General features: G+C 40.9%; 2 protein-coding genes across 2 annotated transcripts in view; one reads left to right on the top strand and one right to left on the bottom strand.

Moving 5' to 3' along the window:
- elp4 (elongator acetyltransferase complex subunit 4) overlaps positions 1-11490 on the bottom strand; it is a 51326-nt gene extending 39836 nt beyond the window's left edge. Inside the window, exons 1-5 of the mRNA XM_010796474.1 lie at positions 11305-11490; positions 9310-9345; positions 5123-5244; positions 3944-4078; positions 2367-2503 (exon numbers count right to left, since the gene is read on the bottom strand). Coding sequence (XP_010794776.1) covers positions 2367-2503; positions 3944-4078; positions 5123-5244; positions 9310-9345; positions 11305-11482 — 608 coding nt within the window. The 5' untranslated portion in view covers positions 11483-11490. The remainder of the gene's footprint in view (positions 1-2366; positions 2504-3943; positions 4079-5122; positions 5245-9309; positions 9346-11304) is intronic.
- A 23-nt stretch (positions 11491-11513) lies between these two features.
- On the top strand, positions 11514-24086 carry immp1l (inner mitochondrial membrane peptidase subunit 1). Its single transcript, XM_010796473.1, has 6 exons — positions 11514-11669; positions 18425-18535; positions 18643-18731; positions 18998-19124; positions 23250-23360; positions 23930-24086. Exons 2-6 carry the CDS (start codon positions 18431-18433, stop codon positions 24008-24010), a joined length of 513 nt encoding a protein of 170 aa, XP_010794775.1. The 5' UTR covers positions 11514-11669; positions 18425-18430; the 3' UTR covers positions 24011-24086.
- The last annotated feature ends 1920 nt before the right edge of the window (positions 24087-26006 follow it).

Below are 26006 nucleotides of genomic sequence, written 5' to 3'. Positions count from 1 at the left end.
CTAAGGTCCGTCAACTTAAGAACGCCCCACCATTGTAATGACCACTCTGCAGAGAGTCACAGTGGGCAGCTATGTCAGTTGTCAATTCGACCTGCAGGCTACAAAAGCTGATACACATAGATTGGTCACACGCCAATAGCCCTGCATAAAGAACAGTAATACACACTTATGTTGATTACACTTGCGCCAAGTACATCCATGTACTCTATTTCAGTTATTCAGCCCGACAATGGTGCCTCCTGACCCTGCTGGGGCTAATGATAGAGCTGGTTTGGTGAAAGAGGGACACCTACCCTCCTTGGCCTCTCTGCCCATGCCCCTGCTCTGAGGTAGGGGGCTGGGATGGTTTGACATGCAGTTAAGCAGGAGGTTGCCTCTGGTTGGCAGCCATTGTGTGGGATGGTATTGTGTTTTAGCTACCCCTACCGAGCACTCCTCTTTCAGGTACCAAAAAGGTCTAGGTGCTTAGCTACAGGGGCTGGTGCGCCGGCTAATTAGGATCATACACAGGGACGCTTCTTTATCTCAGTGTTTCTCTTTCAGCAAGAAAAGAAAGGAGGAGAGAAGGGGGATGCTTGGTCTTAAACAACAGGATCTGTATCACCTAGAGAGCAATTTGTGCCAATTATGCCTTCAAGTGAAACGGAGCAATTTAACAGCTAGGGTATCAACATGGGGCTGTGGACACGTGCAAGGGGGAGTAGCCTGCTTAGGAGTTTGTGTGGAACATGTGCGTCTGTAATATGCCGTGTGTGTGTGTGTGTGTGTGTGTGTGTGTGTGTGTGTGTGTGTGTGTGTGTGTGTGTGTGTGTGTGTGTGTGTGTGTGTGTGTGTGTGTGTGTGTGTGTGTGTGTGAGTATTGGGGCGGTGCTGGGGGCACAATGGTGTGGTGCAGGTGTAGTTTCCTGCTGTCAAAATGTCTGTAAGAAGCCATTCAGACACAAACAGTACCATCATGTCACTCCTACTCACTACACTGCGACACAGGGCTTCAGACATCAACGGAGAAGATATTTTGTTATTTTATTTTCTCCCAATCAATAGAAATGTTTAAGTTCTGACCTGATATTTAGTAAAATAGAGTATCACTTCACTTAATGGTCCACTCTCGAAAATGTAAACTTTAAACTGAATATCCATAACATGTAATGTGTTTGCTTGGGTGCGCTGTTAAACAGTCTCTGTTTGCTGAAATAAAGGAAGAGGGATTTTATAAAGCCTCCTCCACATCCTCTGTGCTCCAGATTGCTGTATTTACCCAGTGTGTCTGAGTGAGGCTTCGTGTGCCCTTGTGTGTTCAACAGCACTCTCTAAGTAAAGAGCCCGTATGACCTCTGAACCTTAAATACACTCAACGCAGGAGAAATCAAACAGACGTTGAGCAAACAAGACCCTTATTTGAATAGACATACACAACCTTTCCAAGAGGCTGAATGTCTTAAGCCAAAGGCAAACTACTTAGAAGAGAGGATGGACCAAGCAGGTGTTTAACTGATGTCTTTCCGCTGTATGTGTGAAAAAACGTATATTTTAATTTTTTTTTTTTTTAAATAATATTTTGTTCAAACAAGAAATAAGGATAGGATTAGTAATGAATTGATTAAAATGTTCATTAATTTAAGCAATTCAAATCCCAGTAACAGACTGCACTGTGCTGTACATTTTTAGGTCTAAAACAATGTATGGAGCAACTACCACAGACATTTGTTAATAATATAAGTAATATTTCCATCAGAAATACACAAAAACTGGCTCCAGCTTTATAACATTTTTGTTTTTGTTTTATTAACAATTTAATAAATGGAGAAAATTGAAAGTATTTTGCCTTTTGGAGTGTTCCTCAGACAACACAAGCTGGAATATAAAATAGTAATATATTAATATTGGTTTTTAATATTATATTGTTTCTCCTATTATAATATTTTTTCGAACTATTTCTGACATTATATAGAAAAAACAATGACACAATACATTCTGAAAGACGAATTGATAAGGAAAACAATCTTTAATTGCATTAGTTGCAGTCCGCCAGTTTAATATATTATTATAAATGTCTAAAACAAAGGGCTCTTCATGATACTGGGGATAAATCTGGAGTTTTTGCCTCTCAGGTTGACTTTTCTCAAAGACACATGCTGCTTGCAGGGATTATAAGTATACACTCTTTAAAACACGTTGGTCTGTTTGCATTGTTGGTTTACCTGTATTCTGTGAACGATGCCATGTTTGTTTACCAGAGTTCTGTTGAATATGTCTTATTTGTGCGTCTGTGTTTTGTGGATGATGTCGTGTTTGTGTGCCTGTGTTATGCAGACGGTGTCTCATTGGTTTCAATGCGTTCTGTGGATGATGTCTTGTCGTTTTACCTGTGCGGGGGTGATGACTGGGTAGGATGTTCTGGAAGGTAGAAGCGGTGGCACTTGGCTGCCTGGCGAATTTCTGGCTCCATCGTCTTGGAAACGTCATAGTAGTGCCCGAACCGGGATGAAGAGGCCAAGGCAGTCTGAGGAGGTCAACAAGTCAAAATCATGTCAAGGCGTAAGGAGATTTAAGAACTTTAATTTAAGAGCATTTTAATGTGTTTTCATTCATCCCCGTCTGACGCTACTGCTTGTTTCTAACATAAACTAATCTGCATTTAACTAATATCAGATAACAATAAAAGCAGTCTATTAAATAATTATCTCACTTGTCTTTTAATACTTTAAATGAGTGTGCTTCACGATACTATGGTAATGCAATTGAATTGTTTATGGGTCATTCCTCAACTTTCCATGAGCAGAGAAGTTAAATAACCACTACGACCACGGTCTTAATCATTTCTTCACATAAATGTCCACTTCTGGCTGTGAAAGCAAACGTGTCAGGGACGCAGGGGAAGGCGGATGTTTTCCTGCAGCTGAAAGAGAGAGTTTTAGCTCTTCTCTCAGAGTGAAACCAGGGATTCCATTGTTAGAGGGGCCCTTAATCTACTCCTAATCTGGATTAGGGCCCCCGGTGTGTCCCTCTCCTGGTGGGACGAGGGGGTCAGTAGGGCAGGGGGGTCAGGGGCTCATCTTCTCTTTGTGAACCAGGCAACCCGCTTAGCGTTCCATCCCCGCCCTGGCGGCCTCACCTTTGATCTGATGTCTTCATCGGGAGAGCGACACAGTGGGCTATGCCAGGAGAGGTGTGTGTAAGGGGAAAGTAAGCGTTGACTCTGGGGGTGAATTTGGGATGCAAATCCTCTGGTGGGGCTTACTAGTGGTTTGTAAAGACGATTTTACAGAGGAAGGGGGAGAGGTGAGGAAAGGACACAGATATAAAGAAGTTTCCAGGGGGAGAGAAAGAGGGAGAGGATCCCCAGGGATACACTGTGTGCTGTTAATCCACATAGCGATATGGATTATAGACTGAAGGGGGGAGACTGCAGAGAAGTAGAAGGGGAGGGTCACCTCTCCTCAAAGCGGAAGAAAGAGTGTAGGGCTGCCGACCCTAGCAGGGGGAGAGGCAGGGATTTGGGGGAAGACAGAGGCGCAGGTCTGGGTCATGGGGTTGAGCGAGCAGACATGTCAATGCACAGGCTGCAAAGTACTCTTGTTTCCCAGGCTAAGCAGGGGTGCAGGCGTGTGTGTATGTGTGTCTATGTGAGTTGGGGACCAGTGAAAAGCCTACCTATTGCCAGCTAAGTGTGAGTAATCTGGTCCAGCTCTGAAAGGAGAGGCTGAGGCCTCATTCACTCCACAAAGGAGTTTAGAAGCTGATGGATTTATTGGTAGAGACAATTGCCAAACCACTAAGACCAGAGAGCCAGCGCTGTTCTTTCTCATATAATCATTAACAAAAACAACTTTAGGAAGTTTATTAAAAGTAGCATAATTACAAGTTACCTATTTTCTAATATATATTCCATTATAAAAAAACAGACAATGTACAGTTAACTGTCATGTGATCACCTGATTACCTGTACTTTCGGGAGATTCTGATAGCGCCAGGCGATCTTCATGGCGTCCAAACCGTCTGGAGGTTCACACGACAGCCTGGGCTGCTCGGCTGGTTTGTGCATAGCAACATCATCCAGGATGGGGGCCGGGAGTTCCTGCACCAGATGATACAATTAATATAAAAAGTGTAATCTTGTTGATTGTGAATGGTCGGGAGATATGGTCATAAAATCACATGACATCAAAGACCATCACCGAGTCTTTTCTGTTGGTGCATAATGTACATGCACTTTAGTCTAAGCTTTTGAAAGTAGCCATATCTCTAATATAAAACAAAAAGACAATATGTTTCTTTAATTGTGTTGAAGCAATTTGTAAAACCCAGATATAACGGAAAGATTTTTCTTATAGAATACTGATTTATTGGCTATGTGTGGGGGTATCTGATATATTAGTTGAAGCAAGAAAGCGTGGGTGTGAACCCGTTCTCAAATGTTCTGCTTTAACTCAATGATTTCCAATAAGCTTGTTTTTTGTGTGCATGTTAACGTAATGCATAAAGTACAACCTCAGCATCTGAAGATTAGCATACTGTGAATGTAGCTGTGAAAACACTAAATGATGTGATATATCCCCTTTGGGAGTCCCCTCTCTTAATAAGCCTTTGATATGTAAAGAGAGGGTGAGGCTGTGACCCCTCCCACTATCAATCAGTGGGAGAGAGGCCCTCCTCCTGTATGCTGGGTGGCAGTCAGCTTCTGGGGGCGACGTTCCTCTTCACAGAGTGATGCATCGGGAAACATTTCAACAATGTCACAACCATGCCACCCTCGACCTCTCAGATACCCCCGCTGACCCTGACACATCTTGGGGAAAGCTGTGCGCCTATAATGTCTTTTAAATCATGGTCTGGCCAGCAGGAACCAGGATGAATACTGTACAGCAGGAATTGATTAATATATTGTGACAACAACATAATACAAGCAGACAGAACATACCAACCAACTCTGATGACGAAAAGGTAAACAAAAGTTTACAAAAAATGTATAATAGGGATGATGTTATAGAAGACATATTGAGGCCATGCTTGTTTCTTGGTGGATGGTTCGTCAAAACTTGCAGCTTTAAAATAAATCACACTTTGAGGTATAAATCATTTCCTTCCTGAAAGCTTAAGGAAAAGACGACACCTCTCATACCTGTAAGATGTCATCTGGGTTATCCTGAGCCGCCGCCACATAAAGTTCATGCCGACACACGACTCCTTCTGCCAGGAAGTATTTTAGGATCATACGAGAGTAGCTATCATATCGGTCTTCCTCTAATAAAAGAAACAAAAGACAACAACAATACAAATTCAGGGTGAGTGGGAAAACTCAAACAAACACACATTCAATGTCATACTTCTAACACTGTCAACAAAGCCTAACTACATGATTCAGTGATAAACTAGGTAGAACATCTTCCCTATGAGGAAAAATATATCACTCTCAAAACTATCATTGGATCTGTCTCAATCTCAACATTCATTCAGACACCACAGATCCGGAAGTTTATGACCACGTCATAATCGCTAACCCTAATTGATATAAGGACCACACTTCGAGCTATCTTCTGAAGGGAAGAGAGGAAGTGGGAATCGACATGGCACAGAAACATGGGTGTTATTGTGTGACCTGACTATCAGAGTGGAGCTGACATCTTTAATGCTCTTGTTAAGGTCTTCACAGTATTCCTGTCCACTTTCACCTATCATAACCCAACACGCAGCGGAGGTGAGGGGGAGACACCTGTCTTAAGCATTCACCTGACACCTCCCCCTGGACACAAAGGTACCCCAGTTAGGAGGGAAACTGACAAGAGGAGGCAGAAGCAGGATGAGATATTTCCTATCTTCAAAATGCTTTGCGACATCTGGTTCAGTTGAATCTTTCTGCTTTTTGTGTGAACTCTGATGGCAATGGCAACCTTTCATTATGTTTTGGCAAACACTTACATCAGGTGTGTTTATTATCATGAAAGTAGGTTAGAAAAGACAAGTTACCCAATATACTTTTAAACACAGTTGGAAAGAGTAAATATCATCTTGTAGAGCTGACCTTACAGGCTCATATAGAGGAGTGCTTATTAAAGCATTAAATGGACAGAAAAGCGATTCTGAAAATGAACATACTTTCCCAAAGGTATCCTTTTCTCGGTGCACACAAAGTGGCCACCCGGTCATTCCACAAGCCAAACTCACAAAAAATGCGTGCATCATCACCATGAACCCCCCTACTAACAGGGCACATAACTCTACCCAGCATGCCGCTGCTGCTGCTTCCTGTCACAATCGTCATTTTGTAAAGATTTCATAGCCCTTTCTGCACAATGACAAACAGTGGGCACAAGGACAAAGGCAGCACTGACAGTTTAAGGTAATGGGCATACAGCTGACAGCTTGGGAATGACATCCTGATGTGTCATCCTTAAACATCCGGAGAATTCCCCCCTCCCACGTTCCCGGTCTATGTCCTCACCTACGGACTTAGGATGGCACAGGAAATTCCAGGGCTCTTCAATTTGTTGTCGGTGGGGCTCCCTGTTCTCTTATTGATGGGTTTCTAGGTCAGCAGGCCTTTGTGGCTTTCAGCAGGCCCCACAAAGACTCCCAGATGGGCCCTCTCAAGATGGGGCCTATTGTGGCTGTGTTTCTATGGGAGCCTTACAAATGGAACCTCCAGGAGTCATTAGGCTGTTGAGGCGGGGGGTAAGGGGAGGGGGCGGGAGGTGGCGGCTATACAAGCAACAGGGGGTGGGGGACGGTCATATCTTTGAGGTAGATCAGTCACTCTGGACAGTCATGGGATGATTTTTTTCTTCTTTTTTTTGGCAGATTCTGACGATGGTTTGGATGAGGGGGGAAACGCCTCGGCTTCATTTGCCTTCAAACAGGCGAGAGTCCTGAATCATATCTGCTGAAGCCGCAGGGGGAGGAGACAAAATATCTAGGTCAGGGTGATTTCCCCCTTGTATGAATCTTCGGTCTATGTCATTTCTATTGAGAAGCCGAACGCCTCATTTAGGCCATACGGCAGGTAAATGCAATTTAGACAATTAATAAAGAAAGCCCTTAATCTTTAAAGTAATTAAAACAACGTACTACTACAAAACTGTCTTAAATACCAATCAGCAGCATCTCTTGAGACCGACTAACTGTATATGTGTGACACATTTCAAGCTTCAACATGTGACATTTGTTTGTCTTTGTCGGAACATTGTTGCTTATTATCTTGTATCTATTCTTGTTTTGTTTTTGTAATTGCTTTTACAAACATGTTATTGTATTGCATGTACAGTACTTGTGCTTTAAATGTCTTCAGTTGTCTAAGTATCTTTTTCTGATTGTGTTTATGCTTTGTTATGGTTTCTTTATAGCTTACCTTTATATAAGTGTTAGTAATTATGACAAAGTAGGTAACATTCACTGCACCTTACTCATTTTCACTGCATCTCATGTTATTATATAAATATGTATTCTACTTTCCAACCAGTTCTATTAATTTTGTCAGGGTAATAATTATGATGAACTACTTTCAAACTATTTGTCAGAGTTTTCTACAAAAAATATGCCCGAATCTAAGATTAATTCATATTCAAAGGGCACTTCACAGCTTTGAAACATTTAAACACAAAACAAATAGGCCACATTTAAAAGTAATTATTATGGATGGGTTAATGGGAAAACACATTAACTTAAACTAATGGAATGAAAGCGTACATGGTCAACATAATAAGAAGCTTTGTTCCTTCTATTACAAAAACACCAGATGAGAGATCTTCAGACAGCGGCCGTACTGAGCGGATCCCCCTCGAGTTGACAAATCTGGAAGGACACTTCAAGACACTTCAAGGGCCGACAACAACCAGCCTGATAATTTTATGTCCGTGTCTCACAAACAGGCCATCACAGCTAAAGGGGCAGACTGTAGGAGACGACTGCCTGAAACAGAACCAAACACACACTCCAAACTACCCCCCACCCCATCACACCCATTCAAAAAACACAACAACACAGACAGCATACTGTCCACACACACACACACACACACACACACACACACACACACACACACACACACACACACACACACAAGAGAGCTCACACACGCATTTCACCTTTACTGTGTCTCTCATTACCAGATGAAACCAACCGTGCATTGATTCCCAAAATGGAAGGGAAGAACGCATTAGTGTATAATCACTGACTCCTGCATCGATTGGGGGGGTGAATTAAAGGGCAAAGCAATATCATCAGTTGGTATAGGCCTTTGCTACACACAAATTACAGCTTCAAGGGAAAACAAGAACACCTTAACCTTACTGTCTGCCAGTGCATATAGCCTAGCCTATGATGAATGATAATAATAATAATAATACAGTGGAAGACATTTATGTGTCTAGAAAACCCACTTGCTTTGAATGTACTTCCGAAAACTTCTACATAACATCTGCAGATGAGCATATCAATTAAGGATCACAGTGTGCGTGTGAACACCTGGGATTCTAGCTAGAGACCTTCAGGTTATTACAATATTTACCACTCTGATAGACAGTGACACACTAACCACAAAGAGCCTGAGAACAGACAGGCAGTATCATTAGCTGTGGCATGCTAAAAAGTGCTATTGAATTCTGTTTTGATGTTTGGCTTCACATGAATATAACATATTTATAATTATGGGTGTAATTTATCTACACAGGTTCCTTATTGAGAGAGTTGCTAAAAAGCTGAAGGCTATAATGCTTCAGAAAAAGAATAGCACTCCTCTGGGATTGAGTATTAAATAGAGTTGATAATGGATGATTCTAAACACCAATGCACTTACGTCGTCCTCTACCAAGGTATCTTTATTTACTGTAACAGTAATTCATTTCAAATTAGTTTTTCATTGTTCGGTTGAGAGCAACAAAAAGGACATAGCTTTAGGTATTAAAATGTTCACCTAAGGACTATGATAATCATTAAAAACATTCAACTTATTCATGAAGCCTCCAGACAAAAAAATGCTTGATAACGTTCAGGAAAAGACTACTGTGTACCATGGAGTCCCATACACTCAAAGGCTGTGTTAGATAGCCTAGAAACAACCTGCTACAAAATAGAGCAGAGCCCATTGCCAGAAAAAACACCTTCTAAACAACATGCACAGCTATGTAAAGAGCATAGAGAAAAAAAATAACACTTTGAAGCAAACAAATTGGACAGTGAAATCCAGCAACACCCCCCTTAGCTGTGATATTCACAACATACCATGGCCTGTGTGACCTATTGCTTGATTAAGAAAGTCATCATTCCATTAATTAGGACCTTTAAATTATTGTTCAATTTCTCACGCAGGCTCACCTATGAGAAGTACTGTTCCAACTGCTAACCCGCCACCTGTAAAAAGAAAGGAAATTGTATTTTTAATTATATCAGTCACATATTACAGGCACTGGATCAATGTGAGCCGCCCTTTGGCTAACTGCTGCTTCCTTCACTCTCCCCTCATGTCTCCACAGCTGTGGATTTATCTTTATAAGAAAAGAGCCATTTTTCACAGCAGGCATTTTGACTTGTCATAGTAGGAAAAGCACAGATGTTTATAATAACAGTAATAAAGGCTGTGTTATATTCAAGTGTCCAATTAAGCTGTGACAATGAGCATGACAACAGGACCTTGAAACTGAAGCAGATAAAAAGAATGTGGCCATCATTAATTGTGTTATTCTTTTAATGTTTATTTTATTATCTTTTCTTTTTAATTACTGTTTTTAAATGCCTTTGTTTGAATGTCTTTCATTTTTGTAAAGCACCTTGAATTGCCTTGTGTTGAAAGGTGCTATATAAATAAACTTGCCTTGCCTTATTTACACTTATGCCTCTCCTACTGTGACATGTCAAAATGCCTACTGTGGAAATGGCCAATTGGAGAAGTGAGCATCTGAAGAGACAGCTGACATTTGGCTTTCACACCGTTATGGCAAGAGTTGTGTTAGCTACGTTAAAAAACGAGGACCTTTGCTAAACTAAGAGCATTTCAGGACAGTCCTTGATCACCTTATAGGCTTAAAACAATACATCCACGGGAAACGTTTTCTATGTTTAATTAACCCATATTGCTAATTGGTCCTGCTTGCTATTGTACAGGCTGGTAATATCAAAACTAAAATGGCCTCAAAAGTTTAAGGCTAAGAGTAAAAAGAGAGTCAGCTGTTGAGATGCACATTTTGCATCATGTTGTATAAAATAACTATAGCATTGATCAAATAAAATGCTATTTATGTCAACAACAACAACAACAACAACAAATAGGCAGGTCACAATGATTCTATTAAAGCATTGTTACATTTCTGTCAGAAATCCTAACATAAGTTATACAAAATGCACAAGAAGAGAATAGTTTCCCTTTTCAGATATGATGACACGAAATTCTAAATATTTCATTAAAATGTCCTGACTAACAATTAACTTAGCTTGCAAGATTTATTTATTTTATATAACGGGGAACAACACCATAAAAAAGTTAGGAGACTTGTGATGAATTGCTTTAAATATGGCTACATATATATAGACGGAGAGAGAGATTATACCCATCCAGGCTTCAAGATTAAAAACCAAATGAGGATGAGGATAGGAATAGTTTTTGTGTACCTTATTTAAAGATCACATACTTTTAAGCAGTGATAATCCTTTAAATTAGTAGCATCCTATTGTTGGTACACTGTTTTATACAGATAAACTCCTCCTAATCACACTTAGGCATTGTGACTTGTTGATCACTCTGCTAATGTGGGTCTAGTTTTTATATATAGGGTTGTAGTTGTGCGTTGAGATATAATAGGGATAATACCGTTTGTTGGGTCTTTTAGAGCTTAAAGCTTCTGCATTTTTGGCATCAGCATATGGAAAAATACATTTTACAATGTAGTAAATGTAGCACTGCCACAGTTTAAAAAGTGCTCTGTTACAAGAAACAATCCTGTCTTTTAAGTCGTATTTAGGATCTAAACATAGTCAACAAATACAATTTAAAATTATGTAGAATTCAATGAAATACCCTTACATTCAATTTAACACAAATATTATAGTGGTTTGTGAACAGGTTCTAACTAAATGTGCCTTAAATATACATAGTATCTACAATGCTAAAATTGCATTTCACTGAATTCTGGACAGGTTGTAAAGCCCTGACAGTGACAAAACTCCATATTCTGTGTGAATCATACATTCCCCTTTTGATAAAGTAATACGACTATCTTTTAGCAGGCTGAACTTCAGGGTTTAGCTAACGTTACATAGAGAAGCACAGTTAACGTTATCCTTTGTAGATAGCGCAAATGCTAACATCAGACTGACCGAGCAGATAGTCGAGTGACGTGACACCGGTGGAGACTAAGAGCTGTCCATTTTGAACCGAGGGTCTGGTACCAGGTATGGAGATTAACTTGCTTCTTGTTTTCTTCTGAAAACTCGTATTATTGAACGGTGATCGTTCAGCTGAGGGTTTACCCACACTGCTCACGGGGGCAGCCATACTGTTTATAACGTGGTGACGCCTGTTAATGTTTTGGAACGTGTTGTCGAATCACCGAAGACTTTAGTGGCGCTCGACCAATGAGGGCAAAGATTGTTGTGGGGCCACGTGAGAGGTTTGACGGACGTGATTTTTCAAGTTGTTGTGGTAAATGAATGGTCTGAGCATTGAAACACTAAGTCAGTAGGTAAGTAAAGCTAAAGTCACTTCTTATATTTTTTATTTTGTTCACATAAGTGTCAGTTTATGCGCTCTTTACAATGGCCCGCCGCTATTCCGTGCCTAAAGAGTCACCTAACTCAAGACTGTGTTTCGCTTTGACCTTGTTGGCTCATTTCATTACAGAACCTGAACACTGTTTTACAGAAGCAGCCCCTTATTTTACAGTCACAGCCCATCTCTTGTACAACAGCCTGAGTATACATAACTTCAATTTAACTGTATGTTAATGTGTACATAAGAACAAGCTGGCACAATATTCAATACGACTTATCGTAGATGTAAAAATGGAAAACATACTACACATTCATACATGAATGGGACATTACGTTCATTATGCTGGAATCAGCCGTACACTGAATTGCTTCGTTGCATAATGGATTGCCTTACATATCTTAAATGTTCCGAAAACTAAAACAGTTTTTGACAAGGAGCATATCTGAGTGTTTTAGAAACACACAGCAATATGTAAATGACTTGCATAGCTCACACCTGTATGTAAAGCAGCCATAACTACCAGAAAGTCGACTTTTTAAACAACGTTTTGCATTTATGATGTACAGCTTGTGCAAATATTAAAATGATTTAGTTCAACAGCAAGACATATATATATAACATCTATATGTGCCTGGTGGTAGCAGTTCCATGTACATTTTTATTAGGTATCTTCTGTGTAGAGCTATCAGAGTAAGGTTTTCACTACATGTAATTTACTTTTATTCAATACTCATTCATCTTGACTTTGTTTATTGTGTGTTTTGTCTCTTCTTTGACATTTAAAATGTCCTAGTTACTTTCACATTCAAGCCTACATGATTAAAAAACACAACCAAGTATTAACTGTATAATCTATTTTAAATACTGCACATTGTGACTACTCTTTTGTATGCCTAAGTCTCCAAAATGAACAAAAACTAAAATACTTTGAGCTTATTCATGTTTCTGTAAGAGAGGTTTAGGGCTAAAGTATGGATTATAATGCAGCACTCTGCAGCTAACAGGCATTTTCAAATATCATAGTAGGTGATGGGAGGGTAAATAATTAAATTAATCATGGATCTATTCCATTTAGCTGTATTGAGAGCCATTTTCAAACTCCAATAGCCATCATTTTTTCATTATTTCTTTCCTAATATGACAACTCAAAATGTCTGATGTGAGAAATGCCAACTGATCAGGGAAACTTATTTTTAATATTTTAAGAATACTCAGATACTCAGTTTGTCAGATCTGGCAAACCGCTGACAGGGGAAAAGGACCATTCATTGTGTATGATCTCCACTATTAATACTAGCTGAGTGATGAGTGATCAGTGTAATCCTTAAGGCAGCTGTAAAAAACGTTTTTGTGGCTGAGATAGGCCAGAGGCAGCACAAGATCACAGGACAGTGTAAGCCTCCCGAGGAGGCAATAGCCCAACTGCTCACTTTACAAATGCTCTCAGCAGAAGCAGTCCTGCTGTTTTGACAGCACTGTTGAGATTTATATGTGCTGACAGGAGACCAAGGGAATATATCATGACTGACAACACTGAGCATTGTGGAAAGCCTGTACGAGACAAATAAGATGTGAGACTATCTCAGACAGAGGAGAGCTGGCTTTAGCAGTGCAACGTGCAGGATGTAGTACATTTCTGTGGAAACTTTCTCCACATCCTCTGCACAGTGCCAGTCACCTCATTTCCAATTGTCTCGAATCCCAATTTAACCCGTGGCTCTGAAGCACAATCCTGTGTGTTAGTGTAAATACTGCAGCCTAATTGTAGAAAAATAACATAATTTCCCCCCTTTTTAAATATGTAATCTGTGCATGTTGGTTGTTTTTCTGCAGTGTTTTTGTCCGTTTTATCAGTCTCTGTATCTGATTGAGCTATATAATGGCAGCAGTCATAACATGTCAGACTGTTCCTGGTCAGATTGTTTTGGTTTCATCCGTAGGATGCAAGATTATCATCAACATGCAGCATATTTGTTATTTTAGCCACAAAAGTAAAGTAATATTCTAAGGACTCAAGTACAATAAGCATAGGATGGGTTTTGTACCCACCTGATGTTCTCAAAGGATTTTTCCATTTATTCAACATCCCCTGTTTTGAAAAAAAGCTGTATTTAGATTTGTTGCTAATATGGCATGAAATACAGCAAGCCATATTTAGTTTGACTTATAGGATAGAAAATAAAATGACAATAAAGAGAAAGTAATTCATTTAGAATTAAAGGAAATCCCATTCTTAAAAATCATAGGTTTGCCTTAAGGTTGAGGTATCTGTCATTAGCTATTGTCAAATATACATGGGGCATTGTTGTGAACGGGCAAGTGCCAAAGACAAACTCCTTTGTGAATATGATACAACACATGATAAGATCTCTCAATTCTCTCAGCACCAGGCCAGCAACATGCATTCGCTTTGGTCAATACAATAAGGCTTAGTTGCTGATTTTTCCATTCTATGTAATTGGCTGGGGACTCTGTCAACCCACACTTCCTTTCAATTCATAGCAGTTGTATTCATATCACTTGGCTATTATTTGCTCTGTCTGACCCATTGATTGTAGGTTTAAACCCTCAGCTCCTCAAATAGTAACCTCGCTCAGCTGTTTCACGGCTATGTTGCCGTTAGCAACAATGAAAAGAGCAATATGGAGATCAGTTGCTTCAATAAAGCTTCTGATAGAAGGCAGACCTAAAGGAGATGGGGGCTAGACATGGTACTCTGTGACTGGGACTTTTACATCTGTCACTCTCCATCTTGCCAGGTGTCTGTGTCTAAACCAGCAGGATTATCTCTGATTGGACTGATAGTTGAAACAGACCCCCCTGGTTGCCAAACCTCCTCCTTTTTATAGATCACATTAAGATCAAATCAAGCTCTGCGCAACAGGACTAATGCCCCACCCTCCTCTGCCTTCTGCTGCCCAGAGGAAGACATCAGAGGTGGGATTGGTCCCCTCTCTGGTGCTGCCTGCTCCTCCAGACTCCCTTCCATCTGGGATCCTCAGGGAGAAAAAGAATATCTGACAAGGGGCTTGTAAGCCTCTTAGCCCCCCTGTTGCCCAGCTCTCTCTCAGCCCATGTTTTCCTAATTTAGTTGTGTAAGGAGTCCACTGCAAGGCCCTTATGTGATGTTTGGATTGGGATTCTCTTTGTGACTCTAATAGACTGGCCATGTTTTTCAATTAACACTCCTCAGCCAGTGGCAGGTTCAAATCTCTTGAGACCAGTAGCGGCAATTCCTTTATGAATATTTCCTTATGGCTTCAATGATGCGTGTTTAATCAGGTATCAATGTTGATATGCTGTTATTGACTTCACCTTCTCTACGTTTTTTTGTCTGCTGTTCCTAAATTAGCTTAGTTTGCACTAAGGTATTTCAACGACACTTGGCAAAGCCCAATAGAATTGGCTGTATAACTTCAACGGAAAAAAGACAGTTAACGTTTTTATGAAGATATGAACGCTTTTTTTCCCAATAAACAAGTGTCATTTTTCTAAAGTTAAATATAATATATATAATGAAATTACCAAGAGTATCTTTATCTTTGAATCACAACCATTAAAGTAAATTGGGATATTTTCAAGGGGCATTTGATTGTTTACATCCTGATAATGCATCACATTTGATGTTATGAAAGGACAATAACAACTTCTTAACTTTTGAGAGACAGCTTGTATTTTCTAGTGGTTTTGTCTGTCAAAGCGTCTTCATTAATGTCAACACAGATGGCAGAAACATGCCTTTGTTTACATTTTATTTGTGTAGTGTCTCTAATTCTACATTTAAAATGCTTTTGATGTGGACACATTGATAGGCATCCCTGTTATTGCTGCACTTTATGATTTCTCATAGTTGGTATTGGTAAAAAAAAAAGAATGTATCTACTTGTGATCGCTCTGCCCTGAGTAACGGCCTCCCCCAGTAAGAGGATCACAGAGTTAAACACACAATGAAGTGTTTCCATCCACAGCTATTCATTTGGGATCCCCCTCTTTTCCCCACTGTAGCGCTGTGCTGTGACCACGGGAGGCCGGTGGCCACAGATGGTTCTGCAGAGGGGGCTGCGCTGACTTTCTTTGTTTTCCAATGAACATGTTTGGTGTGTAATCCTGGATTAACAGAGAGACTTTGTGTTAATTCACAGCTGTAATACAGCATTCGATTAATATTGGTGCTCCCCAGCACACACATGGGCTGGGTATTAGGGGCAAGAGATAGTGTGGGTTGTCTGACTCTTTGCCCTGGGGAGTTAGAGGTAATAGAGATCTAATCAGAAGTCCCTGTGGATGTCCACCTTATTCTGAATCCCAAAGGAGTCACTGCGGCTCAAATACACTTCCTATGAAACACATAGGTAATGCTTTTGTCTGTGCACAGTCACACCACATGCGCACACACACAAGCGCACACTATCAATGACAGAGGGTGCCTCAGAAAACCAGGCGGCTGCATATGGACTCTCTTGATATCAGTCACTGGCCGTGTGATCTTGTTATGCAAAGTCCCTTAATCCCTACCTATGATGAATCCAGGCTGGAATGGAGGGGGAGCTGAAACAGAGATATGAGGGCAGCTGTAAGGGAGGCCGTCCACTGTGCTCTGCGAATAAGTGCTAGCAAAGATTCCTGATCCCCAGCCTAGCAGAAGGAAGAGCACATGTGAGATCATGTCTGAGAGTACTTTGCAGTCCTGCAATGACAGAGATGCTGCTGGAGGATGCTGAGGGCAAGACAAATAGAGTTGAACATGTCACCTTAGTGCTGACCTAGAGATTCACATTAACCTTTAGACCACTCGCTTCCCTACAGAGGAATTATAGGGCCAGGGGTGTCCTTGTACCAGCTGTGGTAGGACTGAGTTTATAGTTCCCGTGGAAAGGAACCAGAGAGCAAAATCTGACTGGAAAGGGGCACCTCATTTGGGCCCTGTGCTGAGCGCATATACGTCCCTCTTCACCTGTTATTCAGGGTTGCCAGGGGTGATCAAGGAAGAGTGGAAAAGGCAGCACGCAGGGAGGTGAAAGGATGAAGTTGGTCTTTTTTGGATCAGAGAGGATGGTGAATGGGCCAAAGAGACAAACCATGCTAGGGATGAACGAATAGATAGAGGGTTTAATAGGTGGAATATAGTTGGCATGAATGAGAGAGCATTGTGTGTGTGTGTGTGTGTGTGTGTGTGTGTGTGTGTGTGTGTGTGTGTGTGTGTGTGTGTGTGTGTGTGTGTGTGTGTGTGTGTGTGAGAAAAGCAGAGGGGGGTAATGGGATTAGGGGTAACACCTTTGGCAGGGCTGGGAGAGCCACCTGACACCCGGTCTGTTGGGGACCTGGGGAGAAAGAGGGGGTGGAGGTGGTGGGGCAAGGGAGAAATTGGGGGTCTAATCCGTGTCCATCTTTGGGAAGTCATTCCCAGAGCTCTGAGGATTTGGGGCTTTGGTTTCCGCTCTACTTGCTTTTGTTAATAATACCCTGGGAGGGAGAGAAGACATGGAGAGAGAAAGAAGGAAAGAGACAGAAGGAATAAGGGAGACAGAGGAAAATATTTCTTTACCCTGTGGCGGACTGGCAGGACGGCGGCCTGAACTATAAAATGTTTGAAGTGCAGACTAAACCGAGCTTTATCTATTCTTCTCAAAAACATACAGTTTCAATCTGTTTGTGTATTTGCATGTGTGTGTGTGCAGGTGAGCCAGCGTACACACTGAGCACGGCAGTGTGTAAAGATTGACTTACTTTCTTCTCTCCGAACAACAGGTTGCAGCTTGAGTAAAAGTCAATAACCTGAGTGTGGCTGGGATGTTTGCTCAGAAGACACACGGTCCTTGTGTGTGTGACAGAGTGTTTGCAGGGCGGGCGGACGGGTGCTGCTGGGGGTGTCTCTGTGTTTCTATGGTGCTGACAGAAGTTGATAACTGCTCTAATGATTGTGGTGGTAGTGGAGGCAGCCCTGTGTCAGCAGCTGGCTGCAGACAGTGTGGAGCTGCAAGGCTGGATGTGTCACAGCCTCCGTGTTTGTCCATCACCTGAGCGCAAGGTGTCGATTGGTCCATCCTACACAGGAGCAAAGTTCAGCGCAGTTTTCGGGTGTGAACCGGCCGCTCAGCCTCTGAGAATGAAACACCAGGGAATGTGCCATCTTAGCAGTAGGCCAACTGTGACAACCTTGTCCACACCTTTTTAAGAATTAAACCCAAAACAACTTTTGTTTTAGTAATCTTGTAAAAGACATAAGCCTACCATAAATGGATCAGAAACTAAGCCCTTTACTCACCACTGTATGTTTAATAGGGCTCCACAATATATTGATTTTAAGGAGAGTATCAGTAGAAAAAACTGCACTTTAAAATGTAACTATCATTCTATTATTATTGGTACCTTTTGTGTTTCATTAAAGAATTTAATCAAATAATACATTTTTGAGCAATCAGTGTTTTCCTTATATACAAATAGCGGCGGCTCCGCGCTCACATCTAGCTGGGCCCGCGTGCCTTAGCACCGCTGCTATGACTCCATCCTAGAGGAAACACTGGCAATATTTGTATTTGATCTGGATACTGAAAAACAAGCAGAAAGGAAGAGTTCATTATAAAGAGAACTGTAAAAAATCAGGCTAAATATCGCAGACAATGTGTTTATTGCATGTCATAACGTGTAACCCCTATTGTATAGAGAGCATGATAACAATGTACTCTGACATTGTGTTATAACCTCTGGTTGTGTTTTGTTTTGCAGGTGGAGATGTTCCGCAGTGTGCTGGGAAAGACCTTGGGCTTTGTGGGCTACACAGTCCAGTATGGCTGCATCGCACATTGTGCCTTCGAATACATTGGAGAATTTGTGGTGGTTCGTAGATTAATGTTACAGAAATAATGTCCAGGCGGTTATTTTTTTTCTCAAATCCTGTCAACAAATCTATGCACAAAAAAAAAAACGATGTATTTGTTCTTCAGTGTTCTGGTCCATCCATGGAGCCAACCATCGTCAACCATGATATTGTGTTCTCTGAACGGATGAGTCGTCAGCAATGCAAAATACAGAAGTGAGTTCCAGTCAATGGATTCATATGCATTGGGCAAATGCCAGAATATGAAGAGACATTTACAAATTATATTTTCTACCTGCACGATTTTAAATTCTAATTGTATTTCCTTTTTTGTTTCTTAGAGGAGTTAGGAAAATATGGCAGCATTTTTTTTTATACAAATATACATCATAGATAAAGCCAGATATTTTTTTTCGCTTTATTTTTGTGAATTACTGCACACTGAGGTGTTACAAATGAATTGATTTGTGTTTTCTTTTCAGGGGTGATATCATTATTGCAAAGAGTCCATTTGACCCTAACATGAACATTTGTAAAAGGGTAATTGGACTGGAGGGTGACAAGGTCTGCACAAGTTCCCCATCAGATCTGTTCAAGGCCCACACATATGTGAGTATGTTTACATCTTTGTAGGGCTGCTCAATTCATCGTATTTTAATCGCAATTACGATTATGGCTTGCAACGATTACGAAAACAACGTAATCGAAATAAAAAGATTATTTTTTATTATTATTATTACTTTTTTTTTCAAATAATTTCTTTTTTTTATTGGTTTTTCAGTTTAATTATACTTAAAGTTCAGGGTAATCAACTGTTAAAAACATACTGTTTTTTTTTCAATAAATTGATGTTTTCAAAGTAAATGGATAATCGTTTTTAATAATCGTGATATCAATTATTGACCCAAATAATCGAGATTATGATTTTTGCCTTAATCGAGCAGCCCTACATCTTTGTCATGATTTCCAGACGCTTTTCTTATGCTTTCCTGATAAGCATCTTTCTAAGCTTTAGAAGGTTTTTTCTCTTTTGAAGAAGAAAATGTTAAAATAAAACAGTAAAAGGGAGCATGACTAAAGAATGTGTTTACAATAAAATACTTGTTTCCTTCTAAAATGACAATCTCTATGCATAATGCAAAATCGTCTGTCAGTTCGTCTTTGGTTGTCTTTGTGTGTGTGTACCACAGTCTATAGGCTATCATAGTTGTTTACATTTTAGACGGCACACATCCATTTTGTGTCATTGGTCAAAATATCAGCTTTTGACAACACCTATATTTCCTCAGAACAGTGATAAAACCACAGAGTGAGCAGGGGTTCTGCTGCTGAAACCACTGTCATTGCTTTTCTATTACTACTCTCCCCAACGCCCACAGCTCAGGCCTGCAATCTCTCTGAAGCCTGTTAGAGTTAGTGCCAGCCGAATGGACAGACTGATGGGTGGGCGGAGGTGTGTGTATGTGTGTGTGCTTGTGCGTGTGTGTGCATACGTCGGCAAAGCAAAGGTTGCGTTGAATGTTTTTGAATTTATTGCGTATTTTATAGACTATGGGCAGGCTGTTGAATGAGTTCAGAAAAAAAACATAGCATAAGGCCAAGCCTGTAAGTGTCATTCAACAAATGAAATGAGGAATAAAGAGGTTTCTTCTTCTACTAGCTTCATCCCCAACCCCACATACACAGGAGCAGACTTGTAACAGGTGACATCATTGGGTTTTCACTTGTGATCCCAGGATGAGATGACGGTCCAGTTTGAGTCATTTTTAAGTTTCCCACTAGGTGCACAGCTACTTAAGTTTTAATTTATCTACAGTGCACAAAAAACTTGTCTTGCACATAAATGGTTTTATCATTTGGCCAGCCTGACTAACCATCTCATTGGGTCTGTGAGGGGTAGTCACACTAAATACAAGCTCCAATGTGTCCCCAATAGCACTGATAGCAGAGATGATACCTTGGGCAACCTCTTTAACAATCATGATGTTGAAGTTTTCGGAGCTCGCATAAAGGACATGGTCGTTTTTGGACGTCCAGAATCACAGCAAAAGTCAAAGGGAAGTATTTTTCCCAGACTGGACAAAACGTCATGCTTTTAATAGTGGCCAGAATTGATTAAAACAATAATTGAACTGAAAAGGCACACCTGCATAGCTAATGTTATTCTAAAGTCTTACAGTTGTGAGCATCAAAAAACAATGGAGGACGCTTAAAATAACCCTTCACAAAGCTGATTGTCACTGAGCTTTTTTTTTGTTAAAGCATAATAAGCTTTCCTATGTAAAATTATTTCATTATCTCCCAGGAGCAAAACCATCAGCTTCATGTGACAGCATTGGAGGTAGCTGAGGAAACACCCGCTGACAATATAAATGTTTGAATTCCCTCAGGGAGTTTTTTCCCCAGAGGATGTATGTTTTGTCTGTGACTATTAGGATGGTGTTTGGCATTAGGGTTGGACCTGTAAAGATGAATTTTGGAAGCCAATGTTAGACCCTGTCATCACCTCCTTTTTTGTCCTGACAGACAGGCAGGTCCTCTCCTCCCTCAGAGATCCAACAGCCGACTAATTGCCCTGTCACCTTTTAGGAATCATTTCTGTGTCTGAGCTATTGTGTCAAAACAATGACACTTGATCCCAAATATTATAGCAAAGCGAGGGGGGACAGAGGGGGAGATCAAATGTCCCCATACGTTATGTTCTTAGCAATAAAGATAGACAGAGAGATATAGTAAAAGATGATCTCTATAAGCCTGTATGTGTTTAAGCTAAACATAGTTCACTACCTCAATCATGTTAACGTAATGAGCAATGTAATGGTGTGGCTGTTAAACAACACACCTTCGCAGCAAGGAGAGCTCTAGTTTCAGTGCCTCTCGACACGTCCTTGACAGGTACACAATGTCTCGCTTTGACCCAGCTTACAACTGCAGGACGAGGGCAATCTCTGCCGTCCATCACACCAGAGCCGCCGGCAGGGTTGATCAAAGTGACTCTAAAAACGATATAACTATATGGCTAAACTGATGAATGATTGAGGTATCTCCATTCCACCCTGTCTGCAGAGAAGCTTCACAAACCCAACGGACGTGCATAGAGACTTTAATGAGGCTCGTGGCTTTGGTCTTTTACAGGTGCTTGAAACAGCAGTTGTCTTTGAAAAGAAGAGTCAAGGATGGGGCATCATCTGGTTACACCGCTGTTCTGCATTAACCTAGCTTTAATTCAGAGCCTAACCTTTTGACTTACTATATTTTGTCCCCCCTCATTCACACACCTGCGACTTGCAAGGTGATATGCATTAGCTTTTCTCCAAGTTTCAGACCTCTTCACTTTTTCACTTTTCTGAAATACTGCTTCGTTGATCCTTAAAGTACTTTTCTCTTTATTTATGCTTGGATTTCTCTTTAGGGTCATTTGTTTGACGGGGCTCAAAATCAAACCGCTTATTTCAGCTGGTGTCAATCGTATTGATCGATCGCCATAGAGGTCTTATTACTGAAGCTTGATCCTTAATAAAGCGGAAGAGATGTTGACAGTGACTAAGAAAAGTTTCCTAATTTCCAAAAAGTGCTGCAGCTTGAAATGTCTTAATCAAAGCTCCATGTCTTAAGGATAAGTACAAGAAAGATTAAGCTTTTTTTAATCGAAGATGCAGAGAAATGGGGGGGTTCTGGTTTGGCAGATGACAAACGGTGGTGTTTCTTTTTCCTGTGCTTGGGAGCCAGCATATGTTACCATGTTAATGAGGTGTAATGGTGGGAATCCAGCATGCTGACATATGGTTCTCAGATGACTCCTTTAATGATATTCATTTGCGTCGTCGTTATTCAGTGAGTTGTTTACCTCGTGTTAGGTCAACATGTCAATGGCTCGTGATTATGTCACATCATCTGTCTCAATTATCGAATATGAAACAAAACGCAGCATCCCACAGTAGGACTGAAGACTTTAATCAGAGAGCAGGGTGATGGGACTGAGAAATACGAGCAGATGCGAAGATGTGACTTCACCTCAGTGTGGATATGATTATTTTTCCTTATTCATGTTATTCTCTACTGCAGAAGACTTTTGCCGTTAAAAAGTTAGGCAACACAAAAATAGACTCGTGGATTGTGATGCCCATTATGACAATATAATGTGTTGTTGATCCTGTCTGCACATATAGGGGGGACAGCGCACTTAATTAGGGCCTTGACAAGCCTACTCTCCTAAAGTGATGAGATTAATCATAATTGGTGTCACTGTGAATTAGAGCCCGCTTGGATGAGCGCCCCACTGGCAGGTCAGAGCGCGGTGGAGACCCTTGGACACTGCTGCTAGCCGAGGCTTAGCCCTCTCCGTCTCCCTGTTTCCCTCTCTCTCTCTCTGCCCAGCTATCTCAGGCCCCTCTCCTGCTCTGCCCTCCCTGGGTAAGAGGGGCGCAGATCTCAGCCAACAGCCTAATGACCCCTTTTGAAGTTCTTCTAAATCCCCCCCGACCCTGCCCGTTACCCATGACCCCTCTCCTAAGACGGTTCGGGGTTAAAGAGGGACAGGCAGGTTTGACGTTAAGATTGGCTGAGGAGGCAGGGCCGGCCGAGGCGTAGGGGGTGGGGTTAAGGTAGATTCTCACTGCATAATGGTTTAACTGACTTTTTCGTGTTAAAGTTAAGTAGTGCTGCAACACAAATATTTGTGGGGTGAAACAGTCCATGTTTTTCCTCTTTCCATGTGTGTGGTGATGTTTTTAGGTTCCAAAAGGCCATGTATGGCTAGAAGGGGACAACCTGAGGAACTCCTCTGACTCAAGGAGCTATGGCCCAATTCCCTATGCCCTGATCCGAGGGCGTGTTTGCCTAAAGGTAACTGGGGTTGTGAAATGCATGTTGTGATGTATTTATTTTGTATTAAAAAACAATTGTTCTTCATAATGAGAAAATAGTTTGATTAAATCTTTCAATAATGGGGTCTAACAGTGCTAGGTGTTGAGCTCTTTTTTTTTTCATTTGGTTTTTCATTAGTGCAGCATGGCCATATTTAAGCACAATTGAGAGACGTGAGTCAGTTGGAAGTTCAAAGCAAGTGTGTCTGATTGACCAAAGCCTGGACAACATATTGTCTAGCTTTCCATTCTGCTGTGTTGTCATGTCACTGGATGTCATAGCAACCACGACCCTGGAAACAGGTCAGCCAACCTTCCGTCCCTCTGATTGGGCAGCGGCACTCCACTGGAGGCCCTATAACGACAGCTGATGAAATAACAAGATCTTCTAGGAAGTCAAACGCATTATTAAAAGGCATATTAGCAAATGTGTCCAAAAAGGGAGATAAAGTGTTGCACATGATGCTAAGGAGTCATTTATGAAATGTTGTGAGTGTAATAGCTCTTTTTTTTAACTCATTGTTTCTCTGTAACCTTTGTCCCATACAGCTCTGGCCACTGCATAGTTTTGGGAGCCTCAGTGAAAGCCCAACCAGACGGATCATTAAAGCCCGGAGTGACTCAGACTGACTCATTTACTTTGTTTGTACCGTGTGTTACTTTGTTTTCAACCATTTTGAATAAAGCTGATATTTATATAAATGCATATTTTAAAAGGTAGTTATTCTTTTGTTACTCAGTATTTTTAAAGGGTTAAAACATCATGCAATCATACATTATACTTACTTCATCTTTAGATACATTTTTTGGTGATTAGGCCTTGTCATCTGGGGCTTACATTGTGCTGGATGTGCAGCACTACACTATAAAAAAACGGCATTGCGTGAGCAGCCAATACAGCTGCGTCTCTGAGGAACTGCTAATGGCAGAAAATGGGCAGCACAAGATTAATGTTTGAGATCGTGCTCATTCAGTAATAAGACAAAAATAATTCAACGTTTTCAATATAAATATGATGGGATGGGTACTTATTGCTGAATTTAACTGTGAAATGCACCCAAACAACTATTTACAGGACAACTGAACTTTTGCTTTAAACAAGGATATCTTTCTCAATCTATAAACTATGACCAAAGGAAAGTCATGCTTTTAAAAAGATATTATTAATTTCATGTTTACCCTTTCTTAGTATTATGGTAAAACAAAAGCTCTCATATCGTTTAATATTTCATTAGGCTGCCAAGGCAATTGAAAAAATGTTAACATTTCCCATTTAACCATACAATATTAATAAGCACTTAGTAAGGGCCTCACTCACCACTGGAAACAGCGCGTGCGTCTGTGGAACCAAACCAGTCCTACAACCAGTATTCAACATGCACTTAAGACACAGCATTATTATCAGCTTCCTGTAGTAACCAAACATCATGTAAATGTGGTTTTATCTTGTTGGGTTAAAGGGCTAAGAAGAAACTAGAAGTTAGATTGCTGCCAGTGAAACCAAACTTCTCAGTCATATCAAAGTTTAACCAGGTTTCTTACAGGATTTTAAGAGGAGTGCATGTGCATGACAAAGAGTTAATGGGAAAAGTAAGGAGGCAGTAAGAAGGAAGCATGTAAATGTAGGTCTTGTGTTTTGTATCTGAAATAATAAATAAGCTAAACCTAAAATAAATGAACAAAAAGTTTCCACCTCTAAAAAGCAGGTTAAAACTATTCTCTCAATAGGGAGCTAGCCCTGGTGCAACGCATAGTGACTTAGTGAAAGCAACAACTTCTGACCAACAGTTACAAACTAAGATGGTTGTGATATTATATTTTTCTCCAGTCTGCTTAATCTCGCAAAAAGGCCTGCACTACATCCTCATTTTAAAGCCTGCTCAGCCCCTCTTGGAAACAGAAACATAACTGCACATTCACATACTGAGCTGTGGAAGCTCAGCTGGTCATTCTCCGAGGCAGAGAGGGACTCTTCTCCTTAGAGCTCCCCAGGGGAAGTGAGTCCCCAGCAGCCGTGGGTCCCTGTCCAGCTGCCTCCTCTGTCTGGAGGGGGCCAGAGGGTCAAAGACAAGGCTCCCTGTGACACTGAATTATCTGCCTGAGTGTGATTGTGCCTGCTGGGAGGGACGCTCAAGATTGTGTGAGCGTCTGTGTGTGTGTACACATGAAAAATATTTATGTAGGATTTTGCTTCAAGCACATCTTGGTTTCTCAATGTTTAATATTCATCTGCTGCGCGTCAACACGGTGCCAGTGTTCAACTGAAATGCTGACACAAGTAATCTTAGCGTGCCCCTTTAAAGATACTGCCCCATAGAGGGAGCTCTCACTGTTTATTGTAAACCAAGGTCCTGGTGGAAGAAGCTCTTAATGATTTAAGTAATGTTAACACGGTAAAAGGCTAAAAGCTGAAGATTGGGGATTCACACCGCCTCAAGTATTTCCCCTCAAGATGAAAAAGGCCGGCTTTAAAGTTAGACCTGATCAGACTCTCCTCGTATACATTAAAGCTTCATATTACTAGAAGTATATAGATACATCCTGTATTTTGCCTTTGTTGTTGTAGTTGTGTCTGGAGACCAGAGTTTCAAAAAGATGACCGGGCAGAGGTGTATATCCTTATCAT

This window comes from Notothenia coriiceps, unplaced genomic scaffold, assembly GCF_000735185.1.
Source record: "Notothenia coriiceps isolate Sejong01 unplaced genomic scaffold, NC01 NC01_scaffold00037250, whole genome shotgun sequence".
Taxonomy (NCBI): Eukaryota; Metazoa; Chordata; class Actinopteri; order Perciformes; family Nototheniidae; genus Notothenia; species Notothenia coriiceps.
This window is presented reverse-complemented; position numbering and strand designations above follow the sequence as displayed.

What these genes read in the sequence shown, in the direction of transcription:
- immp1l (XM_010796473.1), top strand. Translation starts at nt 18,431, where the DNA reads ATGTTCCGCAGTGTGCTGGGAAAGACCTTGGGCTTTGTGGGCTACACA. An exon ending in CAGCAATGCAAAATACAGAA is followed by an intron (nt 18,732 to 18,997) that starts GTGAGTTCCAGT and finishes TTTTCTTTTCAG; the next exon opens with GGGTGATATCATTATTGCAA. An exon ending in GAGGGCGTGTTTGCCTAAAG is followed by an intron (nt 23,361 to 23,929) that starts GTAACTGGGGTT and finishes TGTCCCATACAG; the next exon opens with CTCTGGCCACTGCATAGTTT.